General features: G+C 41.3%; 2 protein-coding genes across 20 annotated transcripts in view; one reads left to right on the top strand and one right to left on the bottom strand.

Annotated features, from left to right (window-relative positions):
* The window catches only part of LRR (Leucine-rich repeat), a 258,329-nt gene extending 255,989 nt beyond the window's left edge, over positions 1 to 2,340 (bottom strand). For 11 of the 16 annotated variants that reach the window (XM_071686586.1, XM_071686593.1, XM_071686594.1 and 8 more), the window contains exon 1: positions 2,295 to 2,340. In XM_071686586.1, the coding sequence (XP_071542687.1) occupies positions 2,295 to 2,325 (31 nt within the window). In that variant the 5' untranslated portion in view covers positions 2,326 to 2,340. Of the gene's footprint in view, positions 1 to 1,627; positions 1,835 to 2,294 lie in introns of those variants that run through there. The other 5 variants (XM_071686600.1, XM_071686597.1, XM_071686601.1 and 2 more) reach the window with 2 other exon arrangements.
* Positions 2,341 to 7,366: 5,026 nt separating this feature from the next.
* Sec23 (transport protein Sec23) overlaps positions 7,367 to 20,327 on the top strand; it is a 74,144-nt gene continuing 61,183 nt past the window's right edge. The window contains exons 1-2 of one of the 4 annotated variants that reach the window (XM_071686579.1): positions 7,367 to 7,525; positions 15,899 to 16,220. The gene's annotated coding sequence lies outside the window, so the exon portion shown is untranslated. The remainder of the gene's footprint in view (positions 7,526 to 15,898; positions 16,221 to 20,327) is intronic. The other 3 variants (XM_071686578.1, XM_071686577.1, XM_071686581.1) reach the window with 3 other exon arrangements.

Here is a 20,327-nt window from a genome sequence, read left to right as displayed (position 1 = left end):
TGCTTATACTTACTCTCATTGATATTGTTTCCTCTTTTCCTAAAACTTCTATAAATCATCACCCTTGCCTCCACAAAACAGTAATCAAACATCCTTCCGGCTGCCCCTGTCAACACATTCACATCTAAAAATCTTTATTTCAAATACTTATCAATTAATGTGTAATCCAGTCACACCCACAAACTATCTTCCCTACTCACATACAAATACGTGTATGTCCCTCTTTTTACACTAGGTATTCACATTCACCAGTCCTTTTTCAGCACAACTCCACAAGCATTTCACCATTTCCATTCATAATCCTGAATACCCAAACCCCCAATCATTAATTCAGCTGCCAAATTACTTACCTTCGTATTCAAAATTTCCATCACTAATACCCAGTCTCTTGCATCAAAACTGCTGACATACTTACTCAGCTGCTCATGATCTTTCTTCTCATGGCCAGGCGCATAAGCACCAATAATCACCCATCTCTTGCCATCCACTTTCATTTTTACCCACATCAGCCTAGAATTCTAGACGTTACACTTTCACACACTCTTACTCCTAAGACATTTCCAAACCATTCTTCCACTTTACCATTGAGGTGTTTCACTCAGCCCAAACATCCAATTATTTTTCCTTACATATACTACCTATCTCTCCTTTCTTCTTGGTTACATGTACACATATTTTGGAACAGAAATATGTCATCACAATACCCATCATCCCTTGGGGAACGCATGGCTGCTCATTGTCATCATTTTGTTCACATCCTGCACTGTATTCGTGCTGCATTTTAATTTGCATAACTTATAAATTTTGAAGAATACTGAAAATAAAGATAAATCTTAATTCTCAGAAAAGTTAGGCAAGGTTTTCATTGGTTCCATCAAATTTTCACAACAGTTGTACCTGCTTCTACCATAATCAACCAAACAGTTTCCCATACGTATTACTGTCACCTTTAACATTGTTCAGGAAAATATGATGCTTTAAATCATGCTCTGCAGGTACTCCTGTAATAACAACTGATAAAGTACTAGAAGTATGCTGCCATTTCCCAAAGTTACTTTCAATGCATAATTGCAATGGATTTTAACCTGGTTTTCTTACTCCACTAATGCCACGAATTCACAAAAAAGATTAAGGTCTTTCAGTAGAATCCAATGCAAGCTTGCAGTCCATACTTCAAATGAGGACTACAATATTAGTAATATATGTAGTTACACTAATGTTCTATCCTCGGTGAAATCCCAATGTATATTTAACCAAAACAAAACCCAACTCACACCCATGATATCTTGTTGTTCAGGCCGGTTCCTTTAATGGATGAGAGTCCATAGAACCAACACAACCTAAGCTCTCATAATGTACCCATATAATTCCGAATTATTTTGGTATTCTTTAGTCACAATTTCCATAAATATGAATTCTTCCAGGAACTTATCTTGATATTTCTATCGTCCTCCGTGGATAAGAGGGCAAATGCGAACACGAGTGTCAATTCTATGGCCAGAATTGATGCATGAGTTAATCGCAATGAATTACATGAAGATAAGTTTATAATACGGTCAACAGCCATTTCGATTTCCCTCTGAAAAGGGTCTTGTTTACATTTCAACATCACCATTTAGACACTTACCACTCAGCTCTCGTGTAATTATGTTCCTCCCACTCATCTTGCGCGATTTATATGAACTCAGGTAATATATCACGACATTCTATACCGGTGTGGATATGTTTCTCTTCGTTGTGAGAAATAAATGACGTTCTTTATCTGTTAAGCAAGAGAGAAGCTTATATAGGAGTGTCTCCCATACTACTCCATGTTTGTGACGTCACGTACTGTGAGCGTCGTTGCCAAAAACATCACCCTACTTTTTATTATCTTATTAGAATAATGTAGCCCAAACATCATACTTTGTTTCGTATCAGCTTTTATATCTTAGTGGACATTATTTTCCCATTAGGTCTCATAAACTGAACAGTAATGACAACATTATTTACGTATGTGGCACCTGTTTACAACACTTCCCTGGAGTAAGACTTGCATGGAAATGATTCACTGTAAATAACTGTAGGTCATTCATTACAGTTTTTACCTATCATGTATGTTAATTATTCCTATCATTGCAAACACGTAAAGTTTACTGATGAGTGGAATCATATTCTAACACTAAAGATGCAGAAACTTGTAGGTAGATAAAAGCAATACATCTTGGACAACCTCATTAATATACTGTTCACAATTCTAATGATTATGATATCGACCTCCAATAAGAAAAGTCAAAAAGTTACTGAAAACTAACCATTTAACACCGTGAGCGGTTGACAATCCATATCACTGTATACAAGCACCTTATCAAGCCTGACTGTTGGCATTAATCATCTAGTTGTTATCTGTATATCTTCGTGAGCAGATATAGTATTAACAATAAATAATGAAAGAGTCTTAGATTTTGAACATATAAATGATGGGATTCCTCCAGTTATTAAATTATACAAAGGTAAAGCTGTCTTTTCATCACTCACAGTTTACATCAACTTCTGTAGTTTGTCACTCTTATCATACAGGTGTTGCTAATACGGTCTTTAAGGAATCATCATTATAGCCCACACACAGCGAAACTTCCGCTTAATTTCAAGAGGGTTATCTTAAGCTGATGAAAAGTTATATTGTTTCGTTACCTAAGAATCCTTAACAAGTTAAGCAACAATGGAAAAAAAAACAGGACCGTTCTCTTGTAATAATAATTCAAGAAACTCTGAACATTTATTTCCGTTCAGTTATTACCGTGTAATACAATTGTAGCAGTACAAAACTCATTTGCAACACTGGATATGCTCGTGACCTATCGTTAAAGCACCTAGTGTGAGTGACACCTCTCAAACCGACCACCTGAGTTTATAAACTCCACACCAGTTGTATTGACAACCCTCTACTCCTCTAAGCTTTGTTCCTAGTGTTCCCTATCTGTGACAAGAGATGCCTCTGTAATCCCCTCACTTGCAGTCAGGTACAATAAGCGACCTTTAACATCAAGGGCCTGCAGTTTACAATCAGTCAATTTCATCCTCACGCTCCTAACAAGTGTGCACACTGCATATGAATACGTATCTTGATATATGACCATTACACTCCCCTCTCTGACAGGGCAGATCTGCTGGGCCTTCCTACTGACAGCCTCCCATCATGTGTCCGGTTCCTTCCCCTTCGAATGTCACAACGCCGGACATGCCATTACTCATCTGTAGTAGCTCAACCATGGGAACCCGCAAACGCCGTATACCAACTGCAGCTCAGATATAACTTCTTCAACAACTACACTTCTTCAGAATCATGGCATCCCAATAATACATATTCCTCCCTGGGAAACTACTGTATAAGATATTGTATAGCTCTGAATTATTGTATTCTGACTAAGGTGGGAAGAGGGTTCTGAAGTTGAGTGAACATTGAAAAGAAAACTGTGCAGAGATACAGAGAGAGAGAGGTTGGAAGAAAAATAGCATAAGGTGAGATTCAACGCAATTAGTAGAGTGCATCTGAAATGGTAGGTATTTATAGAAGTATTGTTTACATGGGCGAGTGTGGTGCATAACACCCAGAAAGAGGGATATCGCCGCTTGAGAAAAGGTAGTGAGTGGTGGGATGAGGAAATTAAGTTGATATCTAATGAGTAAAAATATGTGCACAGACTGCACCTGCAAGGAAGAAGTGCGAGTGATTGCGAGATGGAAACGAGAAAGCGGGACAGAGGTTAAGAAGGCGGTGCAAGAGCTGAAAAAGAGGGCAGAAAAGCGTTCAGGTTAACAACAAACTTCAAAGAGAATAAGACATTTATTTGAAAAGGGGTGAATAGTGTAAGGAGAACAAGAGTAAAATGGGGACATCAATGAAGGGGGCAGATGGGAAAATGGTAACAAGCAAGTAATAGCGTAGACGGAAACCCCACATTACAGGAACAGCTAAGTCTGCCTCTAAGGTACTGGGTGTCCTGTTTAAATGTCGAAACTTCAATTCTGTACACTTGCTCCGATTATACATGGGCTTGATTCGTCCTTGTATGGAGTACTGCCCTCACATTTAGAGTGGTTCTAGCTCTGTATGCTTACTTGACAGAGTCGAGTCGAAAGCGATCCGAATGAATAAGTCCTAGGCTAGCTTCCAAACTTGACCCCGTAGCCTTACGCGGCAATGTTGGTTTTCTTTTCATCTTCTATAGGTATAACTTTGTTTTTTTCGCTCCTGAGAACAGGGTGCTTGTGTGCTCACGCCACTAGCTTGACCATTCAATACTCGGCAAGATTCTGAGTCATGATCATTGTGTGGCTATCAGCAATTCAAGATTGAGCCGTTTTGACACCTGCTTCTTTCCTAATAACTATGTCCCTTAGCCTAATTATTCCTGTTGAAATCATGAGAAGGTTTGAATTTTCTCCTACCTTGTTCACACTATTCTTTTTCAAAGTTTCTTTGGTCCTCCCGTTCTTTTCCTGCTGTTCTTGTTCCTTGCGCTCTCTTACCTTACTGATGCCGACTTAACGGAGTTATACCTGTATCTTCGACATATTACACCTCGAAGCTCTTTGTATTTTGATATTATCACATTGAATGATTCCTCCCCATTTCTTAATCTGCTTTCTATATTTGAGCTAGAGGTTCACATTTTCTTACTCCACTGTAAAGTTCACAGAACTTTTCACCACAATACCCGGGTTCCTGGCTACTGAACTCCATTGCCCAATTTATGTTACCGTAGAAATTGTTGTTGTATGTAGTTTCCTTGATTATACCAGCTCTGTAAATATTTTCTCGTTTATCTCAGCTCTGTAGATATATTCTCGTTTATCTTCTTTTACCACAATTATATACCACATAATCACACTCAAGCATTAGATGATCAATTTTTCCAGCTGTTATATCATACATGAAATTCTCAGTATCTGTGCTACTATCTGACAAAATAAGGTAATGACAATGAATCATTCCCTCTGATCATACTATGTTCATTGACATCCTGGTATAGGAACGTTTCCTAAATACACCTTAAAAACTTGTTTCCAAGAAAATCCAAATTTCCCGGTATATGCCTTTGTTATTGAATTTTCCAAGAGTTAGTACTTTATATTCTCTTAGTTCATTTTATATACTACACGTACCAGCCTGTTCCTTCGTTGTTGTATACTTGTTCTGGATTGGTTAATTCTTTGATAACTCCACAATGCACCTATTTTCTCAGTTACTCTTTCCATTATGTCTTGTCCGAATTGGCTACTCTCCACTGTTTCCTGAAACTTGACTTAAGTTTCTTGTTAACAAGATCAAACCTTTTAATTTGTCTTCTCTTTCCTTCCCCTGGACAAAACAGGTGAGATTATTCGCCCTTATAAGCAACGTCAGGTATATTTTCTCTTATTACCTTTACCATTTACCGCCAGTCCATCTCCATTTGTATGCATTACAATCAGCCTGACAATAACATTATCTAACAATTCTGACCTCTCGCATTATTAACGAGTCTGCTTCCTTCTCTTGCCTTTATTTCTTTTTCCCAATGACTTTATTCCCTACTTTTCCCCTCTCTGTCTATCTCTGAATTCTCTATTAGATTTCAACTTGTTATTTTCTTAATGTACATAAGTATCACTTGGTCAGATGACTCAAAATGAAAAGCAACCAAGACTGGTCGTCTCCTTATGTCTTCACTGTAACCACCAATTCTTCAACCTCTCTCCCCACCCCCAATGATCGCTGTATTCCGCGTTATCGAGGTAGCGCAAGGAACAGACGAAGTAAAGTCGAATCCACTCACATTAATACTATAGGCCCCTTATCCACAACCAGGCCCCATAAAACTTTCCATAGTTTACCCCGGACGCTTTGACATACCCTTCTTCATTTCACCACAGAAATTCCCACGTGCCACCCGTAACCTTTTAATGAGGATTCCTTCTTTATTTTCCCTTTCTTCTGTAAGATCTTCCATTCCAAAAAATAACGTGATTTTTGTTTATCAGCGTTCTGTTTTAATAATCTTTCTAATTTTAGTGCCGTCTGCTTTTCAGTAAGGTTCCTTTGTTAATTGTCTCCCTCGCATCTTTCTCGACAACTCCTGTAAGGTAATTAAAGCTGATTTTTTTTGGGTATGCTCTTTTCTAAACCTTCCACCAACCAGATCATAAACTTTCTTGATTGTTTCATTTTTTTCATAACAGATTGCCTTTTTCCGCATATGCGAAGTAGCACCAGGAACATAACGAAGAAGGCCGCATCTGCTCACATCCATTCTCTAGCTGTCATGAGTAATATTTCATTTCTAGGGGTAACATTATCCTTTCTACAACTTAATGTGATTTCATGTGTGCCCGTTTTCATATTCACAGGTCTTTATTTCACTGCAGCTGATGACAAGCCCCAGATATTGCTCTTGCTTTTCCTCCCTGTCCACTGTTATTCAATAAATTCAGTGTGTGTTATAGGCATTTCCTAAACAACCCTTTGGACATCTAGGAAAGACCATTCTGACCTTCTTCGGTTTTCCGTAGATTTATATTTCCTCTGATTAATTACCCACTGAATCACCTCAGCTAATTTGAAACTATGATACCCATTGATTATATTTTCCAGATTCCCAATTTCTTCTCTAATCTCATGATATTTCATGATCTTTGATTCCTCAACTTCCTTCAAACCTCTTCTGATTATGTTAACATCTGGTCTATCTTTTCTTTTTTTAAATAACTGAATATTATCAAGTATTCGTTCTCTGACGAGTCATTCTCTATTTCTTCCTCTTTTCATCAGCTTTTGTATCTATTTCGTGCGATAGATTTCTCATTGTGGATACTTATATTCTTTCTTCCCTTCTTTAGGTGGATCGCAATTATGTCATCTTGATACTTTTCTCTTGATTGAAACAATTTTTGATGACATAGTTGTCTACTGTATGGAGAAACTTTCCCTGCCTTCTCATGCATGTTGAAACGCCATTATATGTTCTGACGGATAATGATGTAATCCCAAAAATAGATTCAAATACCTCGCATTTCCCAGTCGTCTGAAGGGTGAATATGTCAATGTTACCTACTATGGTGAAATAGTGTCCATTTGTAACCATTGCGTATCCCAGGAGATATTGTCTTTGAAAAGTTCCGCCACTGAATATTTCGTCTGCTTGTTCCAATAATTTTTTTTGTCAACTGACAGCACCAGCCAGCGATAGTAGGTATAAAGATATTTATATTCTTTTATGTATATATATATATATATATATATATATATATATATATATATATATATATATATATATATATATATATATATATATATATATATTTGCGGTGTGGATGTGATAAACAAAGAGCGTTTCGAAGTCTTCGGTTGTGGACACATCTGATGTGTGTGTGTCAAGTGTAGTTGGTGGCTACGTGGAAGTTGAAAGGAGTTGATAAGTTGTCTTAATCTTGACTGACGAAATCATTCACTTTCTGGCTCTGTTCGGACAATATTTTTCACTTCCCAACTAAATAGGTATGTGTTTGAACTCATCTTTTTAAGTATCTTTTTTATTATTCACCCGCTATTCAGTGGAAGAGTAAAATATACAGTCCTAGTTATTGGAGCTCTAATGGTTAGGGTCTGGAATATATTTTGCTGGAAGAGGTGATCCAGGGCCGGAGTGTTCCTGGATTAGATTAGATCATGGTATATTAAATCGTAACAAGTGTCCATGTTATCTCAGCAGTAGGACAGGCAGTAGTGAAGTGTTTGTATAACAGTGGTGTCGTAAGACCCTAAAATGTCGAAGTAGCCGATATGTAACAGAATAACACTGTGTATGCCGTCTGAATTGCCTAAATTTTGTTCAGTTGAGTTCGTATAATAATAATTTACACAAGCAAAGAAGAGATTCGTAGCATATCAGTGCAAAAGAAAATGATTATGCCTTAATGCTCTCACCAGATCGCTCCCCCCAAAGCCCCATAAACATCTTCGTAAAGCGATAAGTTGAAAAACAGTTTCGCTCAATTAAATGAAAGAGAATCATATAATGGTAAGAAAACAACCAAGAAACATGTGACATAGTCCTTGATTTAACCAGGAAGAAGTAAACAACTGGAAGTGTATTGCAGTGCTTTCCTACCAGTGTGCCAGAGTAGTGTCTTGTGTGCTGTGCTACACTCCAAATTTGAGAAACAAAACTGATATCATAATGTCTCACTAAATAGCTATATTTTATAACAGTAGTGTCATATGAAACATATGCTTAAACAGAGACTACAGAGTGGTCACCTACAATTTATCCTTTTTTCAACAATTTCCTCTCGACAAATAATCCAGTGCACATATGCTGATTGCCCAATGCAGCATTCATCCACATCCATCAATTCTGCTTCCTCTTCTATCACTCGATCTGCATTTAGTCTTGACACAGCTTACTCATTACACTGAGACTTGGACAGGATATCTCACTGGGGTTCACAATGCCTCCCAAGACCCAGTTTCTATCCATCTCTTTATTGAAAACTCCTCACAGTTCTTTTCTCTCTTTTGAAGGTTCTGTAACTCCACCTCTTGACTCGATGAACATACTTGGTTTTACTGTAACATCCATTCTTTCTTGGAAACCCCACATTACAGGAATAGTTATAAGTCTGTCTCTCTAAGAAACTGGGTGTCCTGATTCATACTTGTATGGAGTACTGTTCTCACACCTGAGGTGATTCTAGCTCTGCATACTCTCTTGACAGAGTACATTCGAAAGCAGTTAAACTTATAAACTGCCCCAGGCTAACTTCCAAACTTGACCCTCTGTATGCCACAATATTGGTTCTGTAGGTACTAATTTGGATTTTGCTTCTGAGAGCTGGCTGGTTGTGTGTCTGCACCATTAGCTAGACCATGCTATACTTTGTAAGCTGCTCTGTCTCATGATTATTGTGCAGTCATCAACAACTTAGTGATGGGCTGTTTTGATACCTGCTTCTTTCCCTATATGTCGAAGCTTTGAAATTCTCCACTTCTCATGTCTTTCCCAATAACTATGACCTTGCACATTTCAAAAGAGGCATTTCTCACATCCTCCACGATTCGGAAATACTTTCCCTGTCTTTTCTTTTTGTGTTTCATATTTCTCTCTATATTTCATTGATGGCCTGGCCTTGATGTGGACTTTTGTCTGACTGGAGCCTTCAACAGATGCAACAAAAAAGTGTTCATTCTAGCACATTGTTTCAACTCTTCCTTTTCTTCTTAACCATAGAAAGTCAAGACTAAAGTTTGAAAATTGTTTTGTTCATGATACTTGAAATATTTTGCAGATTGCTTGAATGATTATGTGATTATGAAGGCACTATGGTATTATTACTGTTTCAGACAACCAGCAGAGGTTCGGTTATTTTCGTCAGGTTTGGTACAGTTGAAATTGTTTTTCTGATGATTTTTTTATACCTTTTGAATGATTCTGACCTTCATTTCTATCACCAGTCACTCCCATTATGTATTTCCTCCACCCAAAACCCTGATTCTTACTGGGTATCCCCCATTATTAAGAACATAAGAACTTAAGTGAGGACACTGCAAGAGGTCTAGGCAGGTCTGAGTCACTCCACCTTACAGCCAACTGCCTGAACCCATAAACCCATCCAGCCTTTGTTTAAAGTTACCTAAAGACGTAGCTACCTCTACTGTACTTGGCAACTTCTTCCATAAATCTCTTACCATAATCCTGAACCAATATCTATCCACATTCAACCTGAATCAAATTTCTTCTAATTTAATCCATTATTTCTTGTCCTATCCAGTGGTGCCATTCTAAGAACTTTATTCATGTTACCTTTATTAATGCTTTTCACTCATTTAAAAGCTTCAATCATATTCCCTCTAGCCCTACTCCTCTTAAGAGAGTGTAAATTCTGTCTTAACTTTTCTTCATAAGTAAGGTTTTTAATTCCAAGGATCATTTTTGTCATTTGCCTTTGTAGTCTTACATAATCTATATCAACTGCATAGGATGGAGCCCAGAATTGCATTGCATAATCCAAATGTGGTCTCACCAATGCAAGATTAGTTGCAATAATAATGTAGGGTTTTATTGCTAACAGTCCTATTAATGAACCCTAACATCCTATTAGTCTTATTACACTCTTTAATACATTGTTGCCACGGCTTAAGATCCTTGCCCACCAGTACTCCAAAATCGTTCACATTCTGTTTTACTAGTAGTAATATTGTCCAGTTTGTAATTAGTGTTCCTGTTTTTACCCACACTAAGTATTCTGCATTTATCTACATGTTGAGTTCCATTTTCCATGTACCCACCCATTCTGATAATGTATTAAGTCCCTCTGCAAATTTTCTGAATTTTCATCCGAGTCAATTACTGCCCCTATTTTTGTTTCATTGGCAAATATACTTAAGTCACTGGTTATTCCCATATCCAAATCAGTAATATATATATTACAAACAATAGTGGTCTCAAGACTGACCCCTGAGGAACCACTGGATGCATTGCCCCAGCCCCATGTAACTCCGTTGATGTATACCTTCTGTTTTCTGTCTGCACGCCACACCCTAATTCACTTAGATACACAACTCCTGTTTCCATGTGCCACTATTTTTCTAAACAGAAGGTCATGAGTTACTGTCAAAAGCCTTATTTAAGTCTTAAGTATACATCATCATGACTCTAACCCTGATCAGAGTTTCAAATACTTTATTAAAGGAGGAGAGAAGGTTAGTGAGACTTGACTTCCCTATTGTAAATCCATCTTGAGAATCCTCAAAGAGATCAAGATTCTCCAAGTGTTCCTGTATTTTGTCTGCTGTAATTGATTCAAAAGATTTCCCCTCAGTAGATGTAAAGCTGATAGGATGATAATTAGGAAAAGGGTAAGTGGATAAAGGAGGAGGGATATTTCTAAAGAAGTGATTTGTGGTAGAAATGGTTAGAATTGTGCAGAACATCAAAAACCAACTGAAAAATCATTTCAACCAACAAACACATGGATGTTCAAATGTATCTAATGGGGAGGTGATAACAGGTAGTGGTGATGTGAGAAGGAGATGGAGCGAGTATTTTGAAGGTTTGTTGAATGTGTTTGATGATAGAGTGGCAGATATAGGGTGTTTTGGTCGAGGTGGTGTGCAGAGTGAGAGGGTTAGGGAGAATGATTTGGTAAACAGAGAAGAGGTAGTAAAAGCTTTGCAGAAGATGAAAGCCGCCAAGGCAGCAGGTTTGGATGGTATTGCAGTGGAATTTATTAAAAAAGGGGGTGACTGTATTGTTGACTGGTTGGTAAGGTTATTTAATGTATGTATGATTCATGGTAAAGGGGAAGAGTGGTTTGGGAATGTCTGGGGAGTAAAGTCAGGGGTTAGTGAGAGGACAAGAGCAAGGGAAGGAGTAGCAATACTCCTGAAACAGGAGTTGTGGGAGTATGTGATAGAGTGTAAGAAAGTAAATTCTCGATTAATATGGGTAAAACTGAAAGTTGATGGAGAGAGGTGAGTGATTATTGGTGCATATGCACCTGGGCATGAGAAGAAAGATCAAGAGAGGCAAGTGTTTTGGGAGCAACTGAATGAGTGTGTTAGTGGTTTTGATGCACGAGACCGGGTTATAGTGATGGGTGATTTAAATGCAAAGGTGAGTAATGTGGCAGTTGAGGGAGTAATTGGTATACATGGGGTGTTCAGTGTTGTGAATGGAAATGGTGAAGAGCTTGTAGATTTATGTGCTGAAAAAGGACTGATGATTGGGAATACCTGGTTTAAAAAGCGAGATATGATAAGTATACTTATGTAAGTAGGGAAGATGGCCAGAGGGAGCGTTCTTCTTGGATTTACATGTTAATTGACAGGCGTGCGACGAGAGACATTTAGGATGTTTAATGTGCTGAGAGGTTGAAACTGGAGGGATTGTTCTGATCCATTATCTTGTGGAGGCTAAGGTGAAGCTTGTATGGGTTTTCAGAAAGAAGGGTGCATGTAGGGGTGACAGAGGGTGGTGAGCGTAAGTCGCAATATCCCCCCCCCCCCCCCCCCCCCCTTGGGAGAAGGAGAACTGTCGTGAGGATCAGTACCAGGAGAGACTGCGTTACAGAATGGAAAAAGGTTATTTGAGAACATGGAAGGAAGGGGAGTGGGGGAGGAATGGGATGTATTTAGGGAATCAGTGATGGATTGCGCAAAAGATGCTTGTGGCATGAGAAGAGTGGGAGGTGGGTTGATTAGAAAGGGTAGTGAGTGGTGGGATGACAACAGCAGCAGCAACAACAGCAGCAGCAACAACAGCAGCAGCAACAACAGCAGCAGCAACAACAGCAGCAGCAACAACAGCAGCAGCAACAACAGCAGCAGCAACAACAGCAGCAGCAACAACAGCAGCAGCAACAACAGCAGCAGCAACAACAGCAGCAGCAACAACAGCAGCAGCAACAACAGCAGCAGCAACAACAGCAGCAGCAACAACAGCAGCAGCAACAACAGCAGCAGCAACAACAGCAGCAGCAACAACAGCAGCAGCAACAACAGCAGCAGCAACAACAGCAGCAGCAACAACAGCAGCAGCAACAACAGCAGCAGCAACAACAGCAGCAGCAACAACAGCAGCAGCAACAACAGCAGCAGCAACAACAGCAGCAGCAACAACAGCAGCAGCAACAACAGCAGCAGCAACAACAGCAGCAGCAACAACAGCAGCAGCAACAACAGCAGCAGCAACAACAGCAGCAGCAACAACAGCAGCAGCAACAACAGCAGCAGCAACAACAGCAGCAGCAACAACAGCAGCAGCAACAACAGCAGCAGCAACAACAGCAGCAGCAACAACAGCAGCAGCAACAACAGCAGCAGCAACAACAGCAGCAGCAACAACAGCAGCAGCAACAACAGCAGCAGCAACAACAGCAGCAGCAACAACAGCAGCAGCAACAACAGCAGCAGCAACAACAGCAGCAGCAACAACAGCAGCAGCAACAACAGCAGCAGCAACAACAGCAGCAGCAACAACAGCAGCAGCAACAACAGCAGCAGCAACAACAGCAGCAGCAACAACAGCAGCAGCAACAACAGCAGCAGCAACAACAGCAGCAGCAACAACAGCAGCAGCAACAACAGCAGCAGCAACAACAGCAGCAGCAACAACAGCAGCAGCAACAACAGCAGCAGCAACAACAGCAGCAGCAACAACAGCAGCAGCAACAACAGCAGCAGCAACAACAGCAGCAGCAACAACAGCAGCAGCAACAACAGCAGCAGCAACAACAGCAGCAGCAACAACAGCAGCAGCAACAACAGCAGCAGCAACAACAGCAGCAGCAACAACAGCAGCAGCAACAACAGCAGCAGCAACAACAGCAGCAGCAACAACAGCAGCAGCAACAACAGCAGCAGCAACAACAGCAGCAGCAACAACAGCAGCAGCAACAACAGCAGCAGCAACAACAGCAGCAGCAACAACAGCAGCAGCAACAACAGCAGCAGCAACAACAGCAGCAGCAACAACAGCAGCAGCAACAACAGCAGCAGCAACAACAGCAGCAGCAACAACAGCAGCAGCAACAACAGCAGCAGCAACAACAGCAGCAGCAACAACAGCAGCAGCAACAACAGCAGCAGCAACAACAGCAGCAGCAACAACAGCAGCAGCAACAACAGCAGCAGCAACAACAGCAGCAGCAACAACAGCAGCAGCAACAACAGCAGCAGCAACAACAGCAGCAGCAACAACAGCAGCAGCAACAACAGCAGCAGCAACAACAGCAGCAGCAACAACAGCAGCAGCAACAACAGCAGCAGCAACAACAGCAGCAGCAACAACAGCAGCAGCAACAACAGCAGCAGCAACAACAGCAGCAGCAACAACAGCAGCAGCAACAACAGCAGCAGCAACAACAGCAGCAGCAACAACAGCAGCAGCAACAACAGCAGCAGCAACAACAGCAGCAGCAACAACAGCAGCAGCAACAACAGCAGCAGCAACAACAGCAGCAGCAACAACAGCAGCAGCAACAACAGCAGCAGCAACAACAGCAGCAGCAACAACAGCAGCAGCAACAACAGCAGCAGCAACAACAGCAGCAGCAACAACAGCAGCAGCAACAACAGCAGCAGCAACAACAGCAGCAGCAACAACAGCAGCAGCAACAACAGCAGCAGCAACAACAGCAGCAGCAACAACAGCAGCAGCAACAACAGCAGCAGCAACAACAGCAGCAGCAACAACAGCAGCAGCAACAACAGCAGCAGCAACAACAGCAGCAGCAACAACAGCAGCAGCAACAACAGCAGCAGCAACAACAGCAGCAGCAACAACAGCAGCAGCAACAACAGCAGCAGCAACAACAGCAGCAGCAACAACAGCAGCAGCAACAACAGCAGCAGCAACAACAGCAGCAGCAACAACAGCAGCAGCAACAACAGCAGCAGCAACAACAGCAGCAGCAACAACAGCAGCAGCAACAACAGCAGCAGCAACAACAGCAGCAGCAACAACAGCAGCAGCAACAACAGCAGCAGCAACAACAGCAGCAGCAACAACAGCAGCAGCAACAACAGCAGCAGCAACAACAGCAGCAGCAACAACAGCAGCAGCAACAACAGCAGCAGCAACAACAGCAGCAGCAACAACAGCAGCAGCAACAACAGCAGCAGCAACAACAGCAGCAGCAACAACAGCAGCAGCAACAACAGCAGCAGCAACAACAGCAGCAGCAACAACAGCAGCAGCAACAACAGCAGCAGCAACAACAGCAGCAGCAACAACAGCAGCAGCAACAACAGCAGCAGCAACAACAGCAGCAGCAACAACAGCAGCAGCAACAACAGCAGCAGCAACAACAGCAGCAGCAACAACAGCAGCAGCAACAACAGCAGCAGCAACAACAGCAGCAGCAACAACAGCAGCAGCAACAACAGCAGCAGCAACAACAGCAGCAGCAACAACAGCAGCAGCAACAACAGCAGCAGCAACAACAGCAGCAGCAACAACAGCAGCAGCAACAACAGCAGCAGCAACAACAGCAGCAGCAACAACAGCAGCAGCAACAACAGCAGCAGCAACAACAGCAGCAGCAACAACAGCAGCAGCAACAACAGCAGCAGCAACAACAGCAGCAGCAACAACAGCAGCAGCAACAACAGCAGCAGCAACAACAGCAGCAGCAACAACAGCAGCAGCAACAACAGCAGCAGCAACAACAGCAGCAGCAACAACAGCAGCAGCAACAACAGCAGCAGCAACAACAGCAGCAGCAACAACAGCAGCAGCAACAACAGCAGCAGCAACAACAGCAGCAGCAACAACAGCAGCAGCAACAACAGCAGCAGCAACAACAGCAGCAGCAACAACAGCAGCAGCAACAACAGCAGCAGCAACAACAGCAGCAGCAACAACAGCAGCAGCAACAACAGCAGCAGCAACAACAGCAGCAGCAACAACAGCAGCAGCAACAACAGCAGCAGCAACAACAGCAGCAGCAACAACAGCAGCAGCAACAACAGCAGCAGCAACAACAGCAGCAGCAACAACAGCAGCAGCAACAACAGCAGCAGCAACAACAGCAGCAGCAACAACAGCAGCAGCAACAACAGCAGCAGCAACAACAGCAGCAGCAACAACAGCAGCAGCAACAACAGCAGCAGCAACAACAGCAGCAGCAACAACAGCAGCAGCAACAACAGCAGCAGCAACAACAGCAGCAGCAACAACAGCAGCAGCAACAACAGCAGCAGCAACAACAGCAGCAGCAACAACAGCAGCAGCAACAACAGCAGCAGCAACAACAGCAGCAGCAACAACAGCAGCAGCAACAACAGCAGCAGCAACAACAGCAGCAGCAACAACAGCAGCAGCAACAACAGCAGCAGCAACAACAGCAGCAGCAACAACAGCAGCAGCAACAACAGCAGCAGCAACAACAGCAGCAGCAACAACAGCAGCAGCAACAACAGCAGCAGCAACAACAGCAGCAGCAACAACAGCAGCAGCAACAACAGCAGCAGCAACAACAGCAGCAGCAACAACAGCAGCAGCAACAACAGCAGCAGCAACAACAGCAGCAGCAACAACAGCAGCAGCAACAACAGCAGCAGCAAGCAGCAGCAGCAACAGCAGCAGTTCCATCAGCAGCAACAACAGCAGCAACAACAGCAGCAGCAACAACAGCAGCAGCAGCAGCAGCAGCAGGCTTCGTTCCAGGAGTTTATTGAAACACAGGAAAATAAAGAGGTAAATTCTTTTCATTATGTCAAATAACAGAAGCTTAGTATTTTTTATTCAGTTGGATGGTATTGGAACAGTTTTTCAAGAGATGGAGTAATGACCAGAGGTCATGAGAAACAGCTGGATAAAAAGATTTTTAGATAGGATGTTAAAATATAATGGTATAGTGTTACCGTGGTGGATGGTTGGAATAAACTAATCATTGAGGCAGCGAATGCTGGAAGTGCACAGAGGTTTGAAAGGTTACTTGATGCATAGAAATTTCTGTGTAGAGTCTAGAACTCTCTCCTCATACCATACAAATATGTAATTAATTACAAGTGCTTTGAGTGATCTCTCAGTACTGACTTAAGCCAATTTGGAAGCCAGGGTATGTGCTTAGACTGATTGTACCATCTGTATGAGACTGGCTTTTGATATCAGTCAATTAGAATTACTAACTTGGCTTTCAGTGCATTTCGGATAAATAGTTGCCCACATTCACATGCAACAAGCACACCTCACCAGTGCAAATTGAGTAATCTCAGCATTTGTATAGTCATCAAAGGTTGCACTTTAGTAAAATATTTGAGTTTTTTCTTAGAAAAATGATATACACTTTTCATGCCAAAAATTATTTGTAGTCAAATAATAGTGCAAACTTTGCTGTAAGATTTGATAAGAAGTAATCTGGATATGAATCATTTTAATAGAACTCCTTTTTGTCATTGAAAAGGAATTCAAAATCACTCATAATTACTTAGAATGTTTTTCTTAAAAGTTGGAATGGTTCATCAAAGGAAATCTCTGTTACTGGACTGTCATAGGCATTGAGGATTATTCATTTAGCTAATTTAGGATAGGCAGGCTGTGGTTTCATTGCATTTACACAGGATAGAGAATGGATGTGAGCAAATGAGGCTTTTTCTTTGTTTGCTCCTGGCATTACCTTGCTAACACAGGGAACAGTGGATGATTATTAAAGAAAAGAAAAGAGGGATTGATAGGTGTTCATTACATCAAGCATTATTCATTTGACCAATTTAAGATTGGTAGGTATGCATATCATCAGACAGCTCTTGACACACTTTATTCCTTAAGCCAATTCTGTCCAGGTGAGTTGTGTACTTCCCAGTAATTTTTTATGTTCATTGCAGCCGGAGCGTATGCTCCTTTTGTTTTCACTTACCTTTTCCTATCAACTTATTTTTTCATACATAAGTTAGTACAAGTGGAAATGTCAAGGAAACCTCTGCGAAATCTATGACTTCATGTTATGTAGGAATTTCTAAAGTTATGCCACTCTTACCTGATGATAGAAATAACTGATGAAAACTTTTGATAATCAGATTTGCATGTGACAAAAGCATTTAATAAGATACCTCACATCTCACCATATACTTGTGAAAGTACTCCTGGAGTACCTCATATGCCTGACACAGGAATGTTATCAATTAAAGGGTGTGTAGCAGACATAAGCATTGTTTCACTTGAGTTGATTTGTATATCATTTTATTAAGAAGGGGATGTTCTAGTTAAATGAAATGAACTTGAGGAGAAATTCTTTGTGCCCTCAGATATTATGACTGATGGATTGAAAGGGTTGAAAAATTAGTTGCAGTTCATAGTGTTTGCTTCAGAATTGCTAAGTCTGCAAAGTGAAAATGACTTTTGGATCTCTGCTGACATATTTTGTTGTTGATTCTCATTATTGTGTTAAGTGATGGAATTACAGAGCCATCAAAGATAGTAAAGTTGCAAGACGTTTTAGAAAGATTGAAGGGCAGAAATTTGGTTTTATTTATTAAGCATGATTTGTGTTCGTGTCCATATAGGAAAGCCTCTCTTAATTTGAATTGAAAAATACAGAGATGCTTTAACCAGAGAGGAAGCTAGATGTGAACGAGTTGAATGAAATACTTGGAGATCAGACCCCAATGCCACACCATCAGAAATTTTCAATATATCAAGGTCTACAATGTAGGATTCACTGGAGTCCTCTCAGAGATAATGGCTAGACATTAGAATTTTTAAGGTGGGAAAGGATTCCATTGGTGGATCTTGCCTTTTAAAAGCCATATAGTTTACCAGGTAAAAAAGAAATTTAACTTATTTAAGGAAATGGGTGTTGAGGAAAGATTTAAAGACTTCTGAAATGATGAAAGTCAGGGCAACAGGGCAAAGGGTTAAAACAGTCAACCATTTTGGGATAGGCTGCACAAGAGCATGTTTCCAAGATTAAAGAAAAGTTATTTTCCCTGTATCTTCCCTCAGCTTTTGTTTAAAAATCATTTCTTGATTCTTTATAGTAATTGGTGCAAGGCAAAGACATCAGTGGTCACTAAATAAATATGGATGGATGGATGGTTACTTAGCACCACCTCACCTTTTTGTAATGTCATAGGCCTGGGTGGGTTGTTATATGGTCACTGAGCCCTGTGAATGGTCATCTGTCAGCTTTATGTGGTTCATCATGTTTTAAGTGGGTGCATTCTCAAAGATGCATCTTTTTTGGGGGGGTGAATTAGTACTTTAATCCTTCACTAAGCGAGTGTTATTTTGGATGCTCTTGATGCTCATCCTGTGGTAGACAAATGACTATTGGTCATTAAAAATCTTGGTTTCACTTCTTATAGTAGTAATTTTTTTTTTTTTTTTTATACTTTGTCGCTGTCTCCCGCGTTTGTGAGGTAGCGCAAGGAAACAGACGAAAGAAATGGCCCCCCCCCCCATACACATGTATATACATACTCCACACACGCAAATATACATACCTACACAGCTTTCCATGGTTTACCCCAGACGCTTCACATGCCTTGATTCAATCCACTGACAGCACGTCAACCCCGGTATACCACATCGCTCCAATTCACTCTATTCCTTGCCCTCCTTTCACCCTCCTGCATGTTCAGGCCCCGATCACACAAAATCTTTTTCACTCCATCTTTCCACCTCCAATTTGGTCTCCCTCTTCTCCTCGTTCCCTCCACCTCCGACACATATATCCTCTTGGTCAATCTTTCCTCACTCATTCTCTCCATGTGCCCAAACCACTTCAAAACACCCTCTTCTGCTCTCTCAACCACGCTCTTTTTATTTCCACACATCTCTCTTACCCTTACGTTACTCACTCGATCAAACCACCTCACACCACACATTGTCCTCAAACATCTCATTTCCAGCACATCCATCCTCCTGCGCACAACTCTATCCATAGCCCACGCCTCGCAACCATACAACATTGTTGGAACCACTATTCCTTCAAACATACCCATTTTTGCTTTCCGAGATAATGTTCTCGACTTCCACACATTCTTCAAGGCCCCCAGAATTTTCGCCCCCTCCCCCACCCTATGATCCACTTCCGCTTCCATGGTTCCATCCGCTGCCAGATCACTCCAGATATCTAAACACTTCACTTCCTCCAGTTTTTCTCCATTCAAACTCACCTCCCAATTGACTTGACCCTCAACCCTACTGTACCTAATAACCTTGCTCTTATTCACATTCACTCTCAACTTTCTTCTTCCACACACTTTACCAAACTCAGTCACCAGCTTCTGCAGTTTCTCACATGAATCAGCCACCAGCGCTGTATCATCAGCGAACAACAACTGACTCACTTCCCAAGCTCTCTCATCCCCAACAGACTTCATACTTGCCCCTCTTTCCAAAACTCTTGCATTTACCTCCCTAACAACCCCATCCATAAACAAATTAAACAACCATGGAGACATCACACACCCCTGCCGCAAACCTACATTCACTGAGAACCAATCACTTTCCTCTCTTCTACACGTACACATGCCTTACATCCTCGATAAAAACTTTTCACTGCTTCTAACAACTTGCCTCCCACACCATATATTCTTAATACCTTCCACAGAGCATCTCTATCAACTCTATCATATGCCTTCTCCAGATCCATAAATGCTACATACAAATTCATTTGCTTTTCTAAGTATTTCTCACATACATTCTTCAAAGCAAACACCTGATCCACACATCCTCTACCACTTCTGAAACCACACTGCTCTTCCCCAATCTGATGCTCTGTACATGCCTTCACCCTCTCAATCAATACCCTCCCATATAATTTACCAGGAATACTCAACAAACTTATACCTCTGTAAT

The sequence above is a fragment of the Panulirus ornatus genome, chromosome 42 (assembly GCF_036320965.1).
Source record: "Panulirus ornatus isolate Po-2019 chromosome 42, ASM3632096v1, whole genome shotgun sequence".
Lineage (NCBI taxonomy): Eukaryota > Metazoa > Arthropoda > Malacostraca > Decapoda > Palinuridae > Panulirus > Panulirus ornatus.
The sequence above is the reverse complement of the archived record's forward strand: the minus strand, read 5'-3'. Positions and strand labels throughout refer to the sequence as shown.